The following is an 18224-nucleotide window of genomic DNA, read 5'->3' on the forward strand; positions in this document are numbered from 1 at the left end:
TAAGATTTTAACCATATGCAATTTTATGTGTATCGTTAACGTGTTTTTATTTTCTTAATCATTATATATTTGATTGAACTATTTTATTTTAATATGCATATTTCTATAAAAAAAATTGTAATATACTATTTTTATATTTTTATCGTATTTTTTTCAAATAGACATTCAAGAGACACAAATATAATTAATTATACATTTATCTTTTAAATAATTAATATATAAAAAATTATTCTTTATTAAAATTGATCCTGACAAACATTCATTTATATAACTTTTTATAGTTAATTATGATTAGTATATTGTAGAAGGATTAAAGTTATATATATATATATATATTCTTATGAAAAGTGGATATTTTCTTTTACTAAAGTGGATATGTTTGTAATTCACTCATTTATTAAAATTACTATTCAATTATTTTTGTTTGCAGAATAAAATGACTATTTTAATATATAGTTTATCTCCTTGTTGTTATTTTTATATAATAAATAAATATTCAAGAAACACATAAATAATTAAATATATATTCTTTAATCAAATATAAATAATATGTTTTCCAGTTTTATTTAAAAAAATATAGAGATCAACTACTAATAAAATATATATTCATCTTTTAACATTAATTAATTTGTAAAGTTGTGTGACTTTCATATATGCTAATGGATTACCACCAATTGTCAAAGTTTTCAGCTGGCTCTTTAGCCTTAAGGGGGCCGTTCAAAATTGGCTTTTGCCTAACTTTAAGCTTACATTTAATCATTTAAAATGATAAATATGAAAACCTTAAACACATATTTCCACAAGTCGCTATGTATGACTTAGTGTGTTAAAAATTGATCTGAATATTGTATGATCAAGATCATTGTATTTTGGTTCAACTACTTAAGTGCTTGAACCGAGACAAAAGAATTTGAACTACTTAAATGCTTGAAGAAATACTTTCTTTTATGTAAAAAAATCTCATAGAAAACACGGAGATGGTTTTTTGTACTATTCAAAAACCAGTATAATTAGAAATTATAATCCCATTTTCCTTGTACGAAAATGTAGTCAAACATGCGCGTGAAGACTTTATTTTCATTTCCATAAATCAGCAAACATAACAAATAAAACCTACTAAAAACTAAACAACAAATTAAATGGTAAAAAATAAAAATAAATGGAATAAGCGCGTGAAGGGACCATTATAATTTTCTTTTACTAAAAAAGAGATCACGGGAAAAATAGATTTGGCATCATAAATAATACACACTGTTTTGTACCCAAAATAATATTAATCTATAATTATTTGCTATATTGTTGTGATACGTTGAAATCAATGTGAACAATATATTTGATATATTATCATTCAATTAAATTATTAAATATATTTTATTTTTATCATAACTATTTTTAAATTTAATATATTTTATATTCTTCTTTATGCTTGCAAATAACATAATAAGATTTGTAGTGTATATAAATATATAAAAATAATTTAATAAAAAATATAAAATAAAATTGTAAGCAATTTAAAAAACACATTACTATTTATAAATGAATTTAATTATAAGTAATTAGCGACTTAAACATCATGTAAAGTGAAAAACCATGTAAATTAAAAAAAAAAATTAGACTTCGTATAATTAATTATGTAAATTAAAATAAATTTAGTTAAGAAAATGTAAATTAAAAATAAATATTTAATGTAATAAAAATAAAAATAAAAATAAAAAAGAATAAAAAGGAGAATATGCAGTGCAAGCGTGTTGAAGGAGAAAATTGAATTCGTAGATCTAAGAAGGATGTCTGGTGTTGGAAGTATAACGGGCATCCAGGGGCAACCTCTTGAGGTTACGGGTAAGATTTATGAACAACAAAATCTTTTTATATTTTGATTTATTATTATTAATATTGAATAAGAATTGGATTGCAGTTGTTTGTTGCTCGAAATTGAAGGACACAGAATGGATTTCAAGGCAAGATCCGTACGTTTGCTTGGAATACGGCAGCACCAAATTCCGAACAAGAACTTGCACCGACGGTGGAAAAAACCCTTTATTTCATGAGAAGTTCACATTTCCCCTTATTGAAGGTCTTCGTGAGATCAATGTCATCGTTTGGAACAGCAATACCCTCACCTTTGATGATTTCATCGGCACCGGAAAGATTCAATTGCACAAAGTTCTCTCTCAAGGTTTTGATGACTCTGCTTGGCCACTTCAAACCAAAACTGGCAGGTATGTATGTATGTATGTATGTATTTTGCTATTATATTTTATATTTTGCTGCTTATTAATACATTACATTACATTGCTTCTTTCCAGATACGCTGGCGAAGTCAAACTCATTTTGCATTATACTCACCAACAGGTACATACATTTTCATTGCTACTTATTATTGAAATTGGAATTGATATTTAATTTAATGTGTTTTTGGTATCATATTGCAGAACTCCGCCTCAAGCCACCATACTCCTCCTCCCTACGCCTATATGCCAACACAATATAATTCTCCTCCTCCTCCTTCTTCCTACTACCCACAACCACAACCACACTCTAATTCAGCTCCTTTCCATCCACCACCCGCTTACCCTCCTTATTCTTCACAATATTCTTCTCCATATCCACCACCACCCTCATCCTATTCATACCCACCTCCATCTTCATCATCACCATACCCTCCTGGACCACACTCCTATCCACCATCTTCATACCCTCCTCCACCTGCAGCTTATCCTCCAAACGCTCCGGGTAACTTATTCTTCTTTCTCTCCCAACCATTTCAATTTTATCTTCCTTCTCTTCTCCTTTCTCATTACTAATAAATCATATCTTTTTTCAGGAATTTACCCTCCACCACCATACTGACTGATTCTGATTCAAATTCAGATTCAGATTCAGATTCAGACTACATTCTCAAGTCTCCACCAAGGAAGGAACCACCGTCTTTTTGTAGATACATGTTTCGTACAATCTTTCTTACCCACATTTTCTGTTTCTTATATTTCTACATTAGAGAGCTACCATTTCTCTTACTTTTTATTTTATAAGCATGACCTCACATCTATTCAAACTAAGTTGTTAGTGGCACCCTATCAATTGTTTATTGCTTACCGAACTCATTACTCCATATGCTTTCAATGGATGCTTTTTATATAGTTGCAACCACCAATATCAGAACAAAAAAGTTAACTACCTAACAGATCATAAGAGGTTAGCACACTAACTTAACTTACCAGTATGCTAGAGAAAATGCAAAATCTGTCATCGAGGTCCAACTTGAAAGTGAATTGCTGGAATTGAAGATCAGGTAAACCTTGGTTTAATGATCAATTAATTGGTGTTTGAATGGTACATGGACAAGATTCAGAAAACCTTAATGAAGTGGTAATATATATCCATGTGTTTAGAATCAGACAGAAACGATAAATCTTGCCCTGGAGAAGATTTTAAGTATCGTGGAACATTGTGGATAAACGTCATGGTGATTTTTGTAGGGTTTATTCATGTATTGGATATGTTTGTTGACAATAAAGGTTATCTGTGCGGGGAGAGACAATGATATAATTTTTTCTATCATTCTCTTATATTGAGTAGGGTTTTCAAGGAGGTCACTGCTGTTTTTTGACATAGTCAGTCAGATTATGATTTTCTCGTATATTGTGTCTCTCTATGCCACCATCCGAGCGATATTTGATTTTATAAAGCTATATACACTTAATTGCTTTCTTGTTAGAAGGTAGAGGCATGATAGTTCAGGTTTGAATTGCTTCTAATGCTGCTAGCTTGTTCGCCATAACTTTTTTCATTCATAGTTAAGAATGATTTTTATTTTTGGTAACTGTGGGGAAGTTTGGAATATGAAAGATGTTTTTTAACAGGATATTAGTTTGTGGCTTGTGCAAACATAATCCTGAATACAAGGGCTAAAAAATTCCGTAAAGAAAATAAGAAAACTAAAAACCTCTAAGAAACGGAGTTCCAGTACGATCAGCTAACAAATCACAAGAAATACAATCAGGAACATAACAAATCCTCGACAAATACGTTTGAGATAGACCCAACTTAGCCAAAATTATTTTCAAGTTTCTTTATCTCATAGACAATGCCATGACAAGGATGAGAAGACAGTCATCCTCACTGGACAAAAATTTTAGCAGCTAAAGAATCAAGACGCCATCCAAATATTTGTGAAATTTTCAAGTATACGCAATTTGGAGCCCTTGAAAAATATCCCAAAGTTTTGCCATCATCGTTATCGTTATGGAGCACATTCCCAGATTTCTAAAGAAACCAGGGGTAACATCTCCCTTAGAATTTTGCAAGGACGTGCAGAGGTCTAGATTCAGATCTAAATTTTTTCATTTTTTTACACCTAAAGTGTATGAATCTAGTCACTAGATTACTCAAAGAATTTTTTTTAACTTTACACGAAGCAACCTTTGCACAATCGATGACAACACCATCATAATGAAACTTCACACATGGCTCCAAAGGGGGATACCAACCAAGCAATATGTAAGTCTGCAATGTTACCGTTTTTTCCTACCATACAAAGACTCATTTGCTAAACATGTAATGCGCAATAGCTTTTTTTTTTTTTTTTGAAAGAATGCGCACTAGTCTTAATTTGGTGCACTTATGCTACAAAGGAAATATTTGAATGATTGTCCTCCAGAAACATTCTAGCGCAACAACACATAATAAAATCTGATCTCTCATGTATGATATTATTCAACAGGAAATTTTGATTTTCCTTGATCCAAACACTCTAATTCAGGTTGAAGAAATTTGGTACACTAGCACATCCCAACTCCATCCATATCCCATATGAGCCGCATCACAGTCCCGAAAGAGGTACAGAGGTGCAGGAAACGTTTTTGGTTCAGACAAACAAAACATGCCAGCATTATCATCAAAAAAGTTCCTTCTCATGCGTTCAACATTTGTCAAAAGATGGAATTTTTGGAGGTCCATAGAGGTTAAGATGTTTTCTTTGGAAGAAAAAAATAATTTCGATGATACCATGTAAAAGTTATTACAAGAATAACAACGTACGGTGAAATATTTTTGTAGGTCTATATTTAAATTCCCCTAAAACTTTAATGACAATAATAAAAGTATAAGTTAACAATTATTCAGGTCTTTATGACTCAAATAATTACCCGATCAATATCAATGTTTACTTCAAAACTCAAATTATCGAGCTGACATCAATCAAATAATTATCTTGATCATAAAAACGAGGGGAACCACTAATTTATACTTATTAGAGTTTCATCTATCATTGTTAAAATTGTGTAATTTTTAAACATTGATCTAAGGTGGATCACCTATTTCATAGTAATAACTTTGCTGCACCGTAGTATATGTATGACTCTCTCATCAGAATTACATGGTGCAGATTTCCAAGGAAAGAACAAGATTCAATCCTAATTTCCTATACCACGAACCAATCAGAATATGATGGATTTTTTTTTTTTTTTTTATGGAATATGATGTAGTATTTGATACCAACATTTTTCCGTTCCATTTTTTTTTACAAAGTAAATTGTAATGTTGACATTGAGAAACCTTCACCTATCATGTACATAATCTCAACTAGCGTTGGCAAATCCATGGGACATAATGTCACTGACATGTCACAGATGCAATGTCTAATTATGTTTTTGCATTTTTCTTTTTTCTTCATTCATCAAAGATACAATTCCTTTTATCAAGTTATTCCTAACAGTAACATCTATGACTTGGCAAACCAGCCCAGGTACATACTCCAACACATTCAATTGTACTTTTAAAACCCGAGAGGATGTAATCGTGAAGAATATCCAGCCACGTACAGATGTTGACCGGTCAAAGCAGACTTCTTATCCCACAGATGATGCAATATGCCATCATTCTTCATTGCAGCTGGAAAAATTCATACAGCACAGTACCCCATTCCATTGTTGACATGTGAATAATATTCATTATAGTTGAGATATTCCCAGAAACGAGAAAACCCAAAATTCACATGCTTAGGTTCCTTGACATAGCAAATGTGTAATTCATTTAGACTTCTATCAAACTTCTGCTTTATGGAAAGCACCTGCAAATAAATTGAAACAGCTTGCCAAATAAATTGTATATTATTTACTCGGAGTATAGGATCAATTATTTGAGGATATAACTAACATATTCAAGGTAGGATGTTCCATTTACTTTTATATTCTTATCTAATTCATATATGTTTTCAAGAGAACCTTTTGGCAAAGATTAGTTTGTTTTGACGGCATCAGACCCTAAGACTAACGAGAAGTGGGATCATTGAGAAGTTTCTTAGATTAAACAGACACATACATACTTCCATACACAACAAAGCCAGTTAAGAATAATGACTCAAAAAGTCTATAAGTACATGATGCCAAAATGCCGGAAAACTTTTAATATTTTCAAAGAACAACCTAGTATTTTAATTAAATTATACTTTATAAAGTGCAAGTATATCAGAGACATGATGCATGGTTTACCTGGGATATATTGATTGTAGAAAGTTTGCCTAACAAGTTTCCCCGGTCACTTCCAATACCCCAAGCACCTATTGTAAGACAAGACCGGAAATCGAGTGCACATTGCAAAATGCTCTCGATAATGCTGCCAACTGCCTTTGTTTCATCAGACAGGAAACATCTGCAACAACAAATACATAAAAATCTTATTTACCCTCTGAGCTAAAGGGAAATATTTTTAGTCCTACAGTGTGTATTACTTCCAACAAAAATTATAACACGTGGCATTAAATGTGTTTTCTTCCTCTTGCTGTGAATTTTTTAAGGAATTGTTGAAGAAAACTTCCAGATGGAAAGTTTTTATTTTTTATTTTTTTGTGGGTGGGTACAAGCTCAAAAACTTACACTAATAGTTACCCTGTTTACGCATCAAAGCTTGCACAACTAAATCACAATATTCATCGATATGCAAATAGCTAGTTATCAATATAACAATATTAATCGATTACAAATCGACCAGGAAGCAAATAACTAGCTAACTAGTCATCAGTAATACAATATGAATGAATTACAAATCACCTATGATTGGACCCATGTTTAAAGAAGAAGAGGAGGAGCAAAACTTGGGGATACCCACCAAAGCCCTCCCCGACATTGATGGGAAAAACCCACTTTGACTAAGGCTGAGTTCAGGTTTTCCCTGATTTTCAATGTTGGGGAGGGGGTGGGTTTGGGATGCTGAAAAATAAATGAATCAATTTGTGAAGGAGTAACCACACATGAAATGGAGCTGGTCTGGAGATAGTATAAGGAAGTCGGCGAGGAAGGAAGAACTCTCCCCTACTTCCCACAATTGCCAAGCCTAGCAAGAGCTTGCCTAAGGGGTCAGATGCAATTGTTGGTGAAGACCTTTTATAGGAAAACCAGATTGGACAAATTCGTAATTCCATTTGTTAGCTAAGTAATCACAATTACCAAAATACTTTCTCAAAATTGACTTTTTAGCGACTGTCTCTATAAATGATAAGCAGCAATTAAATGTAAACTTACATGTTTAACGAATCAGCAAGATATTCCATGTGCACTGACTCAAGGTCCATCATATCTTTCACCTGCACAAATGCCAGGAATATCCAAAACATTTGAGTCATACACATCAACATATCTAGCCGCGTAGAGTATTATAAGAAAATGTTTGGGGCTTTTTTTATTCGCAATTATAAGAAGAAGACACAGATTTAAGATGGATTAATTGTAAAATTACTTTAATATCCTTTACATGTTTACTAGAAATACATCTTTTTAGTCTTGTAAGTGCAGTTCATATAGTAAAAGGTTGTCAGGACATTTGATATGTTGGAATGCAGGTTCAAACCCACAATATCCCACTTCTCCACACTTAGTGTGTGTGAGTTTTGACGTTGGGCTCTTTAGAACAAAAAAAGATGAAAAAGAAATACATCCTTAGTGTGAAAACATTTAATGACAAATTATTTTCGAAATAAACTTTTAAAATTAGGAACTTGCTAACGAGTGACGTAAAGGCATTGGTTAAGGACTCCATACAAGGAAAATTTGTCTTGGGAATACAAAACATTTGCAAATAAAATAAATACATCATTTTCCCATACGAACTTCTTTTACTTCCTTAAACAATGTCCTATGAAGTAAACATGTACAACTCAAAAACATGTGGGCAGATTGGTACAATCGAAGAAGATAACCTTAAAAACAGATATTTATCCTGTAACCCCCTAGGCCCTTGCCAGAAAAGAAAGTTATTAGGTCGCCAGAAACAAAGCTGAAAGGTGAGGTAATAGGATGCACATTGTTCAGAAGGTATGAAGGGGAGAAAGTGAGAGCCAAGGGTAATTTTTGGTGTGTCTTAAGCATCATTGGGCTGCGAACTCCCCAAAAGACCCTTAGCCTCCCTCTACAATGTCCCTTTGAAGTATACTTTTGTGTTTTCGCAGCACCCCTTCCCTTGCGGCCACAATTTTAATAAGCAGATATAGAAAATTACAAAGAGGAAAAGGAGGAAAAAAGTGTACAAGCACAACATCATCTCCTTTAAGCAAACTTTTAGCACTTAGCAGAACACCACTGAGAGGCCAAAGACATCTTATCCAATAAAGTTAAAAGATTAAGGACAGTGAGAAACCCTTTAAAGAAAGCAAGCATTCTTCTCAAACCGAAAGCTAGTATAAATTGGACACAGCTCAAAACCTGCTTACTAATGCATTTAAATCTAACCAGCAGAAACTGTTCCAAAGCAGAGAAAGCTAAAGGCCCTGACTCTCACAGGATTAGAACTGGATTCCTAAAAGTGCTCGTAGAACTAGATTAGGAATGAGATGGGAGTCGAATGCAAATGCAACCTACATAATTATGTGCAGGATGTCTTAATCTTTTTTCTCTTATTCTCCTGTCTTATATGAAGTTCTCCCACAATAAAATTAGAAATACAGTCTCACGAAAAGGGCACAGCCCATGTACCTTGTGTAGTGAACTTATCAAAATATAGAAAGTAAAAGTCAGATCTTCATGTCAACTACGCAAGCACAGTTAATAAGATTCAACACATAAGCAGTTAAGGAAAAGTGATTTTGCACTGAAAATAGATACTTATAAAGCACAATGAACACATTGATTTATACTTTGAAGAAAAAGATACATGAGGATGAAACTAAATAACTACCAAATAGAAGCATTGGCTTCAAACCTTATGCTGAAGGGAATGAAGAAACCTGCACCATGACACATGTGATAATTGTGACTCCACATACTGCTGCAATGAAGATACAAAATGGCTGATCTGGTGCCTGTCAATGAAAGTGGAGCAAAGGATGCTTAGACGTACCAATTTGCATACAAAAGAAGTTCGTCTTCAATATTTAAAATTTATTAGAGGAACAATTGGAACCAATGCCCACAGAATTTCCCTTATATTTAATGGAAAATATTTTGCAAACTTCTGTACATTTGTATCTCAAAGATTTCGTTGACTTCATCAAAGACAGTATCCCCACCTAGACCACGCGGTCTAAACCTCCAAGGCCCTTCCCATACGTGAAAAATGATAACAGGACTCCTGAAAACTATCATATCAAATATACACCATGGTCCCTGACATCCCAAAAGACATCCAGCACATACCTTATCTTCATTAATATATTAAGATGCCCTGCCCCAAGCTGATGTTGTTCAGCATTTGGATCCTTAATAGTTATATGTACCATATCCTGTTCACCAAAATTGAAAGAAAATAAGCACTGCAAATTTAATTGCAGGCTCTCAAACATTGTAACAAAAGTTATTTGTAATGAAGTACAGAGAAACATTCAAGGCACTTTGCAAGTAAAAGAGAATAGTAAATAATAGAATTTTTTTTGGGGCATTACAAAAATATTCTCTAGATAAAAATTGTTGATATCCAACATTATGCAGAGATATGACCAGAAAAGTCCTTCTAAGACTTGAGCAATCTTCATCCCTTAACTTTTGCAGTTGAATTAGGCTTAGCACAAATTTTGAGATGGTATTAGAGCCTATCCAATATATGGTATGTCCAAATTTGCAAAACTTCACACTCTAAATGTCCAATCCTATGGATGAGGGGGTGTTGAAAACTTGAAAGATACAACAAAAATAGTCCCTATAAGACTTTGACAGTCCTCACCCCTTGAGCTAATTTTTGCAGTTAAGTTGGGCTTAGGCTAAATTCTATGGAAATATTTAGTTTAGAAAAAATTAAGACAATAACAAATAAAGAGTTGCTCCTTGACAACTCTTTGGTCATCTTTAATTAACAAGTGGTCATTTGTTTTTAAATTGGAAATCTCCTGCCAAGAATTCCTTTATGTGACACCACCAATTTTTTCATTAATGCTCACACATATTAAGAGGTTGTTTCAGAATACGAAACAAAACAGAATAAATGCAACAGAGCATACTCAACCAGAATAGAACATAACACTTACAGAAAGCTCATTTTCAGAAATTATGGCCTTTCTGTGCCATACTAATGTTTTATTGATTATTTCATCTAAGTGATAACTCTGGTATGTGTTATCTTATCTTATCTCTAGTTCTACATTAAATGTTCGTGTTCACCCATTCATTGTTTATTTCATAGACAAAAATTCACAAAAAACTTATTTAAAGGATATAAAAATAAATAAATGCAGATACACAATAATAACAGGAAAACAAAAAGGGAACCATGCTGGATACCCCACCTTTAATGAGCACCACACATCAGTCAATGAAAATATGGCAAGCTTCACTTGTATCAAAAAGCTGAATATATCGGCATATATTTTTAAGGCAGCAGGTGTCAAAATAATACATAGTGGCCAATCCACATGGTAACCCAGTCCTAAGAAATCGAAAGAACGGACCCCTGCCATTGTTTACAAATTCCTTATCAGATACATAATTTTACCTTCCACCGAGGGATGCGGTGAGCTTGTCAAACTTGAAATGAAAATGAAAATATTAATGACACCAATCATGGCAATAACAAAAACAAATAGCTAATCAAAATTGTCGAGTACTCCCTCTGACCCTTTTTATAAGCACCTTTTACATTTTTCACATATATTAAAATATGTAATTGGTGAATTAAATTTGTCCATTTTGTATGTTGATCTTCCTAAAATGTCCTTGTATATTAATGTGTTTAACTTTAACTTTTCGTATTCCAAGATAAGTTAGTAGTATTAATAAGGGGTATGTTTGGAAAAATATAGTAAATGCATCTAGTAAATTGTATAGGAGCTTATATTTAGGGACACAAATTTTCTTCAAAAGGGGCTTATAATTAGGGACGGAGGGAGTAATTAATTATAAATGTGAGATGGCTTTATTTTATACCAGTGAGCACAGTAATGTCTGAAGAGTCACTCACAAGTAACAGAAAATCAACTTCTACTTATTATATAAATAAATGCCCTTGTTTTGAAGTTATGGGTTTTAGAAGAAATAGAATTATGGTGAAATACAAATAATAATCAATTTTGTTCTAACTTGAAACAAAAGACTAAGAATTAAGTAATTAACCCATATTTATAGGAATACAAAACTCCTAATCCTGAATAAATAGAGAAGTCAGGAAACAAATCATAATAATAACTGAATAATATAGAAACTGATTCCGCGAGATACTCTAATATAATATCCAATATATTCTAAGTTATTTCATAATTTTTAACGGTCCTAATAATTTGTTTGAATTTTTTGCAATTTAAAACAAACAAAAAATGACTCCAACTGTAATAGGTAAACAAAAAAAATCCATATAAGTAGGAGGGGGCATATAGTGCCCTCCTTAGTTAATTTAAAATGATTTCCTCCTTTATTCTCAATGTAGTGAAAACAAAATATAGAATCTAGGAAAAGTAAAAAATTGAATACAAACTGGGGGTATTCCCTACTTGGTAGTAGTATGGACGTACCGACAGCAGATGCTGAAAGAGGCAATTTCCCATGTCCTTTCATGTACACAAACAGCCTACCCTTATTAGTGTCTTGCTCACAAGAAGACTTCTGAATTGACAATTCAAGAAGGCCTTGAATTTCTGAAAGTCTCTCATTAGCTTCTGTAACAGACCACTTCTGTCATTTTAAGTAAAACAAAGAATGAGTTATCGTAGTATTGTAGACTATTGTTAGAACTCAAAGCTATGAAATATTATGCAAGTCATTGTCAATAAGAATCTAGCTATACATGTCGCCAAAGAGACAAGATAAACAAATCTGCCCAATCTGCTAACTCCATAAAATGATACCGCCGCAGTGCTAAAAGATGCTCTTGCAACTTAAAGGCCTCCTCAAGCACATTGATGATTAGTCTGCTGACATAATTATATCTGGAATCTTTAAGGACGTGCAAAGTTATTGCATAATACTTTCCAAAACAAATATATTGAGCATATCAAGTATCAACCCATTTGAATCAGAGAAATTATTGATAAAACTCAGGTAATAATGTCTATTGTATAATACTTATTGTACATTGTCCCATTTGTCACCTTCCACACATAAATTCTAGACATGACCATAAATTAGCTTTGTCCGCCTCAACATATTACATTTTATACATGCTTACTGCATAACTTGCACCTGGTTGGTACAATAATACTAATACTCAGCACAAAATCACTATGGAGCATAAATTATAAATGGCATCAATTAATTCATGTAGCTTATCCCATCTGATAGGGTCTGCTTATAAATAGTAAGGTCTGCTTATTATTTTTGAAAAAATATTTAAGCACCATGCAAGCATTCTATCATTTAAAAATATAAAACTAATTAGTAATATCTGCATTTCCTTTGTGATGTTTTTCCTGTTGATCGTATAACTTCCCAACCCATTTCAACAAGCCCCACCAAACAGTCAAAATTCATTGCAACTTCTTTTACCTTCCAGTAGATGGACACATTTCAACTCCATCAGTAAAACAGATAGAAGCAGTAGAGGAATGAAATATAAAACAGCATACCTAAACCATTCAATTGGGTTACCGGAATAAATATAAAGATAAGGATACTGAAGCATGATTTCCTGTATTAAGCATTTGTCAATTATAATATCAAGTGGCATCTCAAATGTTGACAATAATTTTTGCTTTTGAGTAGCATCACAATCGACAGTATTCCTAAATCTGCCCAGCAGTCTTTCCCAGCTGCTCCCACCAGATGTATCTGTTAAAACATATTGCTTATGGTCCACCACATCCAGTGAAGCATCAACACAATATTTGGGAACATCCACTAACCCATCCTCATTACTGTGGCCAATTTCTCCATATTCATTATTCTGATTACCATAAGTAGATGCACAACTATCCATTGGAAATGAAGATGAGCCTATACAGAAAGAATTGGTGGCTAACTTGTCCATATAAACCTTACAAGGATCCTCTACAGTAGAAAAGTTGAAGTAAGGGAAAGTTGGTGCAAGATCGGCTTTGCATTTTCCCCCATTCATACCTGGCTGTTGAAGCAAAACATTTCTAGTCAACATTGGGTTCATACTGAAGGGATTAATGCTAGGAAGATTACACTGATGGTCAACTTTTAGTGGTTGTAAAGCACACAAACATGAAGCCAGTGTATCATTATCAGATTGATCCTCACTCAAGTTTTCCCCACTCAGAGTATCCCTAATGGCAATGTTGCATAACTTGGAATATTTCAGGGATTGCAGGTGCTTTTCTGTCATATTTTTCTCAACAGTTCCATCAACATCAAATGATTTTTTCAGTAAGTGGCTCGTTGCTGAGTAACTGTCAATCCAACTACCTCTCTGTTGAATACTGAATTTACTCGAGCACCTTGAATTATCGGGATTTAGAGGATCAAACATGTGACTTGATACCATTCCCTCATTGGAGGACTTCTTTAAATGATCAATGGCATCCATTTTATCACATATTCCATGTGAATCACTGTCTGACTTTTCGTGATGACAGGAATTTTTTATTGAACTATTATCGGTGGTACTCTTCAAGAAGCTTAAAGCAGATAGAGGATTTTGTTGCCCTGCTATTGGGCAAGGCCAGGCACTAAGCTGATCAGACTCCAATTGCTCCTCAGAGCTGTTTAAGGATGAACTTTCAGATGAACCATACATATCTTCCAGCAAAGAGAACTCGTCTTCTGTACTTGACACGTCTGAGTCCAAATTATCATAACCCCTGAGAATTTCTACAAAACATCAATGAAGCAATAACAAATGGAAACAGAGTCGTAAGGACCAAAAGCTAATATGCTAAACAGAGAATGAGAGAAACATGTGCATGCATCTTCATGCACACACATGTTTCCTAGGGGTGGGAGGAGGGGGATGAAAGTAAGATTACATATTTGAAGAACCTTTATCTGTTGTTGGGCAGACAACAGGTTCGTCTTCTAACATGAGCTGGTTTATTTTGTCTAATGTCCCCCCACAGTTATCAAAAGAAGGAACTGAAGCATGCACAGGTACCTGCAAAAGGAAATTCTCCGTGCATGAGAACGTAAAAACAGAAACAAATAAGTACCTACCCACAATGGGTAAAACAGTCTTTCTGCTTTCTATATCATTTTATTTACCCCTAATGGACCTAATTCTATACTTCCTATGCTCATTTTTGTGTATATTGTCGCTTCCAAAAACTTATTGTTGATCAAAATAAAGATAAAACAAGATAATTGATGGGAATGGGATCATGATGAGACAATTTTACTCCATCTAAGATTGCTGCATCATAAATTTTATCTCAAATAAAAAAATGATCTGCTCTTGAACATAGAGCAGTAACATGACGGACTACACACAGATGTTGTTACTACAAAATCAATGCATGAATCCGAGAACCATTGCACTTCCAAGTAACAAGCATTATACAACAATTAGAAGAAAACGAATTCTATTTCAGCTCCAGACTACATAACATCCAGATGGCAAGAATCAAGGTTTCATCAAGGTTAAAGAAATACACAGTAAATGACAGTACAAAGTAAAACCACATTATCCCCATATCATAGCATTAAAAAAGAACAAAACTACATCTGAGGTGAAGGATTGCCTGAGCCTTATAAGGACTACTTCGTCTATATACCGAGTCAATGTGGGATCTCATCAAATACTAATATCTATTCTAATCAAATACTAATATTTATTCTAATCAAATACAAAACAAACCCTTTTCCAAAAAAGCAGGGAAATATCTTACAGACATGATTTTAAAGCAATGATGTGATGCATTTAGTTAGAAAGAAATCCAATAACTTTTTTTGTTACGTATGGTGTTCAACCTATATTCGTTTTAAGTGGATTTTCTTACAGGTTTTGAAGGTGGGGCTGTTGCTGCTTACAGGTTTTGATGAAGAAAAAAAAAATCGGATGCCTCTTTCTTTTCTCTTGGAAATAAATTATTTTTATTTATTGTTATCGCAAAAAAATCTGAAAGTAAATAAAATTAAAAAGTGCATGTGCAAGAAATCAAAACTATGGAGTATGATTACCTGCTGATATCTAACTTCTAAGCTGCTCAAAAGACTTTCAATTTTTTCATTCATTCTTTTATAATAGCTTTCTCTTGCAAGCACCATATTTTCTATAATATCTTTGCTGAAAGTCAGTGGAGAAAAATTAGACAAACTATTGCTTGAAAAGCCACTCCAGCAGGGCAGAAAGTCATCAGAATCATGTTCTCCAGCAGCAACATCAATGCACAGCTCAAGTAATTTCAATAGTACTTGAAGCTGCTGACCAGCTCTAACAAGCGGAATCAAGAAGTCTTTGAGAAATCCAGGAACTGGAACTCCATCTCGCAACTGACATTAGGAAGTCCCCACTATGAGAATCAATATAACAAGACAATACTCTCTCCGGTCTCGAATATAAGCAAAAAGGTACACATATTTGGTAGTTTCAAATATCAACAAATTTGAAAACTTTCACTCTATTTAATTATGTCATCCTAAAATACCCCTAGATTAGTATATATTTTATTTTGTAATGACTCTTATATTCTCATGGAACAAATTACCATGAAGGAAACTTTTGAAAATGCACGTTTTTATGAGATCATAAAAATTAATTGCACTTAGCTAAATGTCTTAATAAGTACGAGGTTAATCAGTTTTACTTATAATCGAGACAGGAGGGAGTGATTATTATACATATGAAAAGCAGCCTGCAGGTCAGCAGGGAAAGAATTACCGTGATACTTGGCAATGGGAAGTCAGCAGAATTACCAGCTTGAACATGCAACTTAGGAGATAAACACTCCATATTTTCAACAATAAACTCCTTATAGGGGTCATGGATTTCTGCTTTGAAAATCCATGATCTAATGAACCCACAATATGGTTCACATGATTGAAGAAAAAGAAACTTGAGCAGAGTGCAGTGAGCAGGATCAGCAACCTAAATTTCAGAAGATTTATTTTAAAAAAAAAAAAAAAAAAGAAAAATAACTTTAAGAGGAAATATGTATGATGGATATAATGCATGCAGCTGTTACATGTAAACATCTAAATTGTTCATGTAAAGTATAATTTGTAAATGTTATTAAGAAAAGCCTTAAAAGAATAAAATAAGGTGACCTGTAATTGTGCATACAAAAATGTTAATAAGTTCCCCCCTCTGCAGAAGTTAGAAAATTGAGAAGTAGATTTAGTAATCAGATCCTCAAAATCAGTATCCGAAACACAAGGAGGGCAGTTTTGTAGGTTACATATGCTTGCAAGGGCTTCAATCTGAATTCTGAGTTGTTTAGTATGTAGGTATAACTCAAGCAATGTAATTTCAGAATGCACTACACTCTTCAAACAACCAGAGAGAGAGAAATCAAGATGTTTTGAGGAACGCCTAAAAATTAGAGATGCATGAATTGTGTCGAGTCCAGAAATGAATCCTTCCAAGACCTTTCCGACAGCGACAGCAAAGGCTTGATTAACAAGAGTATTTTGGTGTACATTCATATTAGTAAAATAATCAACAAAATGACGGAGAAGAAAAACGAGAGAGCCTGTGGAAGCAATGGTTTTGAGTATATTTGCCAAAGAATGAGTGGTGGAAGCTCGATTCCAGAGATGGAGGGAGGTAGAGTGAGAGTGAGTGTGAGTGTGAAGGGGATGAGAAGAAAAGATAGGAGATAGGTTTTGGATAGTTATAAGAGATGTTTTCACACCTTGCATACCATTCATCGCCAACCTCACCAAACTTGCTTCCTGGAATGAAGTCAAACAACAGTTACGAATGTTGAAATTATTATTATTATTATGAAATCGGAATAGAGTGGAACTTACGGAGAGAGTGGAGAGGGTTTGATTTGAAGAGGAGTGTGGTGGAACTCCAATTCCAATTGGAACACCGCTCTCAGAGGGTATGGATTCCCAAGTGTTTGGGGGAAGCCATGGATGATGATCTACCTTCAAATTCTCCAACAACGACGCACTCATTTCCCATTCCATCTTCATCCTCCTCTCACTCTCTCTCATTCTCTCATTCTCTCTTTTTCGCATTTCTTATACAATCAATATTCGCATTTCCATTTCCATTTTTACCCAAAAAGTAAAGGGCGCCTCTTCCTCAACTTTTACATATTTTTAAATCTTTCTCAATCATTTTTAGTTCTTTTTAAAATTGAAATCATACAAACTCCACCACCACTTACTTTGGGGTGCTTTCAATAAATTTCAAAATAAAAAAAAAAACCACTTCAAGATATAATTTCTTTTTTATGAAAATGATACAATTTCTTTATAATTTATAATTTTTAAATTAAAATTTATGAAAATTATTTTATTATTCAATATACAATCCTTATAAAAAAAAAAAATGATTAAATATATTTTTTAATCCTAACCACAAAATCGGGTTGGGTGACGTTAATCAATGTTGTCCTTGCTGCTCTTCTAATTGATTTTTTCAATATGCTTGCGATTGACTAAACTTTATTTGGAATCGAAAAAGATCATTCAACCTCGAAAGAATGGTGGATGAGTATTAGGTTCATGCAACTCCAAAATGTTGCTCTCTTGGGTAACCTTTGTTTGGAGTATTCTCCAATCACAAAATAAATTATAAGAAAGGTATCTTTACTAACCGGATCCATATTATAACTTTAACTAGATTATGGTCTGCGCGCTGCGCGGATATTAATTAATTAATTTTATAAGTTTTATAAGTAATATTTTTATGTATTATAAATATAATTATTTTATAATATTACTTTATTGATTTGTAATAATTAA

At 33.3% G+C, this 18224-nt stretch overlaps 2 protein-coding genes across 5 annotated transcripts; one reads left to right on the forward strand and one right to left on the reverse strand.

Annotated features, from left to right (window-relative positions):
- Positions 1 to 1691: 1691 nt before the first annotated feature.
- LOC101488829 (elicitor-responsive protein 3) lies at positions 1692 to 3072 on the forward strand. Its single transcript, XM_004511230.4, has 5 exons — positions 1692 to 1839; positions 1916 to 2219; positions 2307 to 2352; positions 2433 to 2733; positions 2825 to 3072. Exons 1-5 carry the CDS (start codon positions 1785 to 1787, stop codon positions 2848 to 2850), a joined length of 732 nt encoding a protein of 243 aa, XP_004511287.1. The 5' UTR covers positions 1692 to 1784; the 3' UTR covers positions 2851 to 3072.
- Positions 3073 to 5539: 2467 nt separating this feature from the next.
- LOC101489155 (uncharacterized) lies at positions 5540 to 17659 on the reverse strand. 4 transcript variants are annotated; one of them, XM_004511232.4, is made up of 14 exons: positions 17277 to 17657; positions 16572 to 17198; positions 16186 to 16392; positions 15486 to 15797; positions 14339 to 14463; positions 13025 to 14173; positions 12199 to 12340; positions 11927 to 12083; positions 10709 to 10872; positions 9627 to 9712; positions 9193 to 9292; positions 7521 to 7582; positions 6492 to 6651; positions 5540 to 6070 (listed from the first exon to the last, which is right to left on the reverse strand). In XM_004511232.4, exons 1-14 carry the CDS (start codon positions 17490 to 17492, stop codon positions 5903 to 5905), a joined length of 3675 nt encoding a protein of 1224 aa, XP_004511289.1. In that variant the 5' UTR covers positions 17493 to 17657; the 3' UTR covers positions 5540 to 5902. The 4 variants fall into 4 exon arrangements, 3 of the variants coding, with proteins under 3 accessions (XP_004511289.1, XP_012574361.1, XP_004511288.1); XM_012718907.3 differs by having other exon boundaries at positions 11927 to 12086; positions 13025 to 14183; positions 14352 to 14463; positions 17277 to 17656; XM_004511231.4 differs by having other exon boundaries at positions 11927 to 12086; positions 17277 to 17655.
- Between the last annotated feature and the right edge of the window lie 565 nt (positions 17660 to 18224).

The sequence above is a fragment of the Cicer arietinum genome, chromosome 8 (assembly GCF_000331145.2).
Source record: "Cicer arietinum cultivar CDC Frontier isolate Library 1 chromosome 8, Cicar.CDCFrontier_v2.0, whole genome shotgun sequence".
In the NCBI taxonomy this organism is placed as follows: Eukaryota; Viridiplantae; Streptophyta; class Magnoliopsida; order Fabales; family Fabaceae; genus Cicer; species Cicer arietinum.

Coding starts and splice junctions, on each gene's coding strand:
- LOC101488829 (XM_004511230.4), top strand. CDS start 1,785: ATGTCTGGTGTTGGAAGTATAACGGGCATCCAGGGGCAACCTCTTGAG. Junction 1,840..1,915: donor GCAACCTCTTGAGGTTACGG/GTAAGATTTATG, acceptor ATTGGATTGCAG/TTGTTTGTTGCTCGAAATTG. Junction 2,734..2,824: donor TTATCCTCCAAACGCTCCGG/GTAACTTATTCT, acceptor ATCTTTTTTCAG/GAATTTACCCTCCACCACCA.
- LOC101489155 (XM_004511231.4), bottom strand. CDS start 17,492: ATGCGAAAAAGAGAGAATGAGAGAATGAGAGAGAGTGAGAGGAGGATG. Junction 7,583..9,192: donor TTCATTCCCTTCAGCATAAG/GTTTGAAGCCAA, acceptor GCATTTGTGCAG/GTGAAAGATATGATGGACCT. Junction 6,071..6,491: donor CTACAATCAATATATCCCAG/GTAAACCATGCA, acceptor ATTTATTTGCAG/GTGCTTTCCATAAAGCAGAA.